At 29.9% G+C, this 6,217-nt stretch overlaps 1 protein-coding gene across 1 annotated transcript; it reads left to right on the top strand.

Annotated features, from left to right (window-relative positions):
* On the top strand, positions 1-5,873 carry LOC111700190 (uncharacterized). Its single transcript, XM_023471037.1, has 9 exons — positions 1-64; positions 185-232; positions 409-559; positions 770-863; positions 1,237-1,319; positions 4,135-4,249; positions 4,966-5,025; positions 5,660-5,723; positions 5,783-5,873. Exons 1-9 carry the CDS (start codon positions 48-50, stop codon positions 5,796-5,798), a joined length of 648 nt encoding a protein of 215 aa, XP_023326805.1. The 5' UTR covers positions 1-47; the 3' UTR covers positions 5,799-5,873.
* The last annotated feature ends 344 nt before the right edge of the window (positions 5,874-6,217 follow it).

Here is a 6,217-nt window from a genome sequence, read left to right as displayed (position 1 = left end):
TTGTTAGTTGTGATTTAAGATTCAAGTTTGTTCAATCTTTAGCTGACATGTGGCCCAACATGAGGTTTAATCTCATTATAAGAAAACAACATTTTTAAAAAATATTTGTGAGATTTTTGAAAAAAAAACATTTTTTAAGAATTTGTGAATTGTGACTAAATTTTATATGTTTTATTTTTCTTAGGTTACAAATTTTTCTTTTGTATTCAGCATGTGTCATAGTATCAGGAAGGTAGTATTTAAAATTAATATTTCATTTATATTTATTTTACTATACTTCACGTTCATAAAAAAACATTAAAGTTTCATACAATATAACATTAAACCATTGCAATTAACATTGAAGGTTTTTTAACAAAAAAAAAGCACATCATGTTACCAATTTGTAATAAAAGATTAATTATTCAGGACGTTTACAATAGAAGTAGATGAAGCAGACTTTGAAACCGATGAGAATCAGTTTCTATTTGAGAATGAGAATGGCTCCAAATCAGCTGATGCGAAGGATAAAACCGGTTTCATAGACCAGGGTTCCCCTTTGCTGTCGACTTCAAAACAGGCAATTTTGTTAAGGCATTTTATCACAAAATAATGTGTGTATCTTATTATTACTGAAAACTTTTTGCGCCGATTTAGTGTTGATTATAATGAACAAATTGTGTTAAAGTCAATTTTAAAAAGCGCAATTTAAATTCTATAATGTAAAGTTAAATTCTTTATTTCAAATGAAAAGATGAAAAAATAAAATGATAAAAAACTTTTTTTTAAGGTTTTTCAATCAATCGAAGATAAATCCGCGGAAGTGCGCCACAGAACTCAGTCATTGTTCCGGAATCTCTTCAAAACTTTAAACTCAACAGCTGGTAAAAGCTTCAATGTTTCAAAATAAAATTATTTTCGAAAATGCTTTGTATAGAATAATAAACAAAAATAGTTACTTTACTTGACCCCTTGTCAAATGTCACGTATTTAGATGAATTTTATGAATTTTCATTCATTCTTCCACAAGTTTCTGTATTAAAAAGTCATGGAACACTCGCCACAATTCTAATTTTCTCTTTTCCTTAGAACCATGTTGTCATAGTCATTAATTCTATTAGATCAAATAGTCTTCAAAGATAAATGATTGTAAAATAAGAGTTGAAGAGTTGAAAGCCAGTGTTAAGTTCCTTACTTTCTTATTTACCATAAAATCTATTTACCATAAAATCTGCAACTATTTCATCTATTTACCAGCTTCATGTCCCTGTAAAACACTCTTACTATCTTCACTTGGTCCAGCTTCACAAAAACAGTCTGCTACACTTGGACTCTATTCGGTTAGTATCTACTATTAACACTATACTAGGGTTTTTTGTGTTTAATATACAAATTCTACTGGGGTTTATTGTATTCAGTATCTACACTCTACAGGGGTTTATTGTATTTAGTATCTACAATCTACAGGGGTTTATTGTGTTTAGTATATACACTCTACAGAGGTTTATTGTATTTAGTTTATACATTCTACAGGGGTTTATTGTATTTAGTATATAAACTCTACAGGGGTTTATTGTATTTAGTATCTTCACTCTACAGGGGTTTTATTGTGTTTAGTATATACACTCTACAGGGATTTAGTTTGGTTAGTATGTACACTCTACAGGGGTTTATTATATTTAGTATCTACACTCTATAGGGGTTTATTGTATTTAGTATATACACTCTACAGGGATTTAGTTTGGTTAGTATGTACACTCTACAGGGGTTTATTGTGTTTAGTATATCAACTCTACAGGGGTATATTGTGTTTAGTATATACACTCTACAGGGGTTTATTGTGTTTAGTATATACACTTTCTACAGGGGTTTAGTTTGGTTAATATATACACTCTACAGGAGTTTAGTTTGGTTAGTATCTACATTCTACAGGGGTTTAGTTTGGTTAGTATCTACCTACACTCTACAAGGATTTAGTTTGGTTAGTATGTACACTCTACAGGGGTTTAGTTTAGTTAGTATCTACACTCTACAGGGGTTTAGTTTGGTTAGTATATACACTCTACAGGGGTTTAGGTTGGTTAGTATATACACTCTACAAGGGTTTAGTTTGGTTAATATATACACTCTACAGGGGTTTAGTTTAGTTAGTATCTACAATCTACAGGGGTTTAGTTTGGTTAAAATATACACTCTACAGGGGTTTAGTTTGGTTAGTATCTACATTCTACAGGGGTTTAGTTTGGTTAGTATCTACACTCTACAGGGATTTAGTTTGGTTAGTATGTACACTCTACAGGGGTTTAGTTTAGTTAGTATCTACACTCTACAAGGAATTGGTTTAGTAAGTATCTACAATCTACAGGGGTTTAGGGGCCTAGAGATGGGCTTCGTTTTTTGAGCAAACGAAATTTTTAAGAAGAAACATAATATGGTGTGAAAAATGGTGTCGTTCAGAAAAAAAAACAATGGATAAATGAAATGGACCGTTCAGAGAAATAAAAAAATGAATGTTTTTTTAAAACAAATGAAAAAACTAATGATTTAAATTTGTTCGAACAAACTTTTTACTGAACGAACGATTTTTGAGACAAACTTGTTAAAAAACAATCGTTTTTTTCCTGAACTAACTATTTAATAAACAAATAATTTTAATTTACGAACAATTTTACTGAACGATAATTTTGAGTACAAACGAAATAAATTGTTTTGAATGATTGAAAAAAAAACTGGCAAAATGGGTCGTTCAAAAACGATGAACGAACGAAATGAAAAAATATGGAACGTGCTCATCTCTAATGGAACCTGTGGTTAAAGTAAAATTTCCGTAAATTATCGTAAATACTAATAATAAAACTCCAGACACCCTGACTAAAAGTATTTTTAGAGTTTATAAAGAAATTAACGCCAATTATATCGTGAACCCAATGTAATTGTTGGTTAAGTGGTTTCCCAATAAACCAATAAACCCGTCACTATAATAAAAATAAACTGAATTATCTTTTTCGAAGGAAAATATTGGTAAAATGTTAAGTACGTTTCATTCCAATTTATTTTCCATTAATGCGTGCAGAACTGTCAACGGGTAAAACATGAGTTCAAGTAGATTAAGTCATGGCACTCATGGGTTTGGGTTTCTTGTTAATCGGATACGATGTGGTAAAAATAATGGTTAAAAATAATTATTTTTTATAAAGTCTCAGAGAATAAATTCAACCATGACAAACAAACAAACAAACAAATATCTAAGATTTTCATCTTTTTCTTTCAATCGATTCGTTCTCTATTTGTATTACAATATTTTAATTGAAAACATTGTTCTCAGTACTTCAAAAAAATTGAGTCTTTGCCACAAACTCTGATGTTCAGACCATTTTATCTTTCCAAACCAATATCATAGACCTTGGATATTTCAAACTATGAATTCTGTCAGATCAAATAGATTAAATTTTAAATATCTTAGATCTACGGCATTGGAATCCAAAGATATGCGGATTAGAAAATTAGAGCTTGTGGAAAAAAACTCAATTTCTTTCAACACACATTTTTTATACAATATACTTTATCATCTCATTATAATATTTACATACAACATATTATTCTTGATTATTCTATTACAATGTTTAAATCCAATATCTATATCATTTTCGATTATTTCATGAAACTATCCAATTACAATTACAATTACAATTACAATTACAATTACAATTACAATTGCAATTAAAATTACAATTACAATTTCAATTACAATTACAATTACAGCTACAATTGCAATCTAAATCTTTTTGATGTCAAAGTAATTGATATTGTATATTTTGATATCAAAATACAGTTGTCGTTGTATATATAAATATAATGAAGACGACTTTCTGCTTTAATTTTCATGTTTACCAGGAGTTCAAACATCAGAAACGCTTAAACATTTAATCAAATAGAAGTTGTTAATCACTAGTTTCTCTTTAATTGTTGACATGTAAGCTTGTAATTTTAAAAATTCTTGTTAGGGATCAATGCATTATTAATAAAAAGTCGTCTTTATTGTATTGATATAATCACCGACCACTGTACAATAAATATTGTTTTGACATATAATTACCATATTGAAATACAATTTATTCAAACAAAGATAAAAAATGTATTATTTACACTGTACAGTACTACCAAGAGTACAACGGAAAACCGGTTTACTATGGTCCAACAAACCTTCATTCTTCAAATCGGTTATTCTTCTCTACTCAATACAACCTCTGGATGCTTGGAGATAAATTAGGTAAACCCATTCTAACCGGATTCTAACTATGGATACACAAGTTTACTTTTTAAATTAGATCCTCCAAATATTTCTATCTATCTTTAATTTACAGGTTTACTCACAAAAGATGAGACTTTATAGGTACAACTTTACGGATTTCTTAATTCTTTTTTCTTACGTTGATTATTCCCTGAAGTTGTACTGTACAATTTGTACACTTGTTTCTCTCTCTTATGAACTAAACTTTTTAAAAGAATATATTGGAGACAGAAAGTTAAATTCATCAATGAGATCGGTTACTTTAGAAGTTTCATGGGTATAGTCTCTAAAGTCACATTCTTGCGGGTAACCCTGTACAAAAATTATTTTTTTTCAGATGAACTTTTTTCAACAAATTCTTGAAACATGTTACAGAAATGTTGATTTTTTTAGGCAGCATGAATTCTCAAAGAGAATTAGGACTTTACCAAGAATCCGCTTTTTCTGCAAAAAAAACTTGACAGCGGAACTGAACGCGTATTCCTCAAACGCCTAGCATTTAATTTTAATTTTAATTCCTACACGTACATCAGTGTAACCTGATGGTGCAAACCTTTGATTTTTCAAACTTCAGATATTTGTCTATACAGTATTCTCGGTATGAAATATAAAAAGGTTTACGATGTTGGGTTGAAAATAATTAGGAAAATGAATTTAAAGTTTGATGCAATCTTTTCTAAACCTTGTTTTGCTAGGAAGCAATGCTGGGTTTATCTACAGTGCTAACCCATCACAGTGTCCTTATTTGATTCCAGGTAAAAAAATATGATTTCTTTTTGCAAAAGAAAAAGAATATGTTTAAAGGGACTGAAGCTGTAATTTATCCTCCAGTTCTAGAAGGCCATGGCCCTGAGGCCTGATTCAAAGGTCTCTTTGAAAACTTTAACTAATCATGAATGAATGAGATATCCAAGATTTATTTGAAAAAAATTTGTTTATTTTCAATTGTGGTTTCTCTTTAACAGTGACTTGCAGAATTATTACTAAAGAAGCAATGACGAAAATTATGAAAATTGAACAATTTTAAGCTAGAAATACGAGGATATCTTCTACATTATTTAAGTGTTTAAAGGGTATTGTTGAAAATCAGGCACGCCCTCTTTAAATTCCCTTAAAAGTACAAAGTACAGTCCCTTTAAAGATTATTTATCTAGACGGATGGCAATATTTTGTACAGTCCCTTTGAAGGTTATTTATCTAGATGGATGGCAATATTTTGTACAGTCCCTTTAAAGATTATTTATCTAGACGGATGGCATTATTTTGTACAGTCCCTTTAAAGATTATTTATCTAGATGGATGGCAATATTTTGTACAGTCCCTTTAAAGATTATTTATCTAGACGGATGGCATTATTTTGTACAGTCCCTTTAAAGATTATTTATCTAGACGGATGGCAATATTTTGATGGAAATACTCATCAGTGGTACTACGATACAACTCTTGTTCTTAGGTATTCATAGCAATAATTTCAAGTTCAATTTAACGAGGAATTAATATCCTTGCTTCTAGGTGTATCCCTGCTTGAGAAATGGTGAAATGGTTGAATCTACTCTGGTCTGATTAGCTTTTGATGATTAAATATATTTAAACAGAAATGATATTTTGTTGGTAAAATATTTGATACTAAAATGTATAAAGAAAAGTAGACCTTCATTGACAATCGAAAAACTCGAAAATTTAGTTAGAAAGTAATTGAGTATTTGTCACAAACTCTAATTTTCAAATCCCTATATCTCTGCAACCCAATGTCGTAGACATTAGGTATTTCAAACTATGAACCCTGTTAGATTAAATATTCAAAGTTTGAAATAACTAACTTTTCACTATCAGGTTGCAAGGATATAGGGATACGAAAACTTAAGTCTGTGGCAAAGACTCAATTCCTTTATTAATTAAAAGCTACAGTGGCGGGCGTTAATATCAAACGTTGAATAAAGCTGAGTT

The sequence above is a fragment of the Eurytemora carolleeae genome, unplaced genomic scaffold (assembly GCF_000591075.1).
Source record: "Eurytemora carolleeae unplaced genomic scaffold, Eaff_2.0 scaffold378, whole genome shotgun sequence".
Lineage (NCBI taxonomy): Eukaryota > Metazoa > Arthropoda > Copepoda > Calanoida > Temoridae > Eurytemora > Eurytemora carolleeae.
The sequence above is the reverse complement of the archived record's forward strand: the minus strand, read 5'-3'. Positions and strand labels throughout refer to the sequence as shown.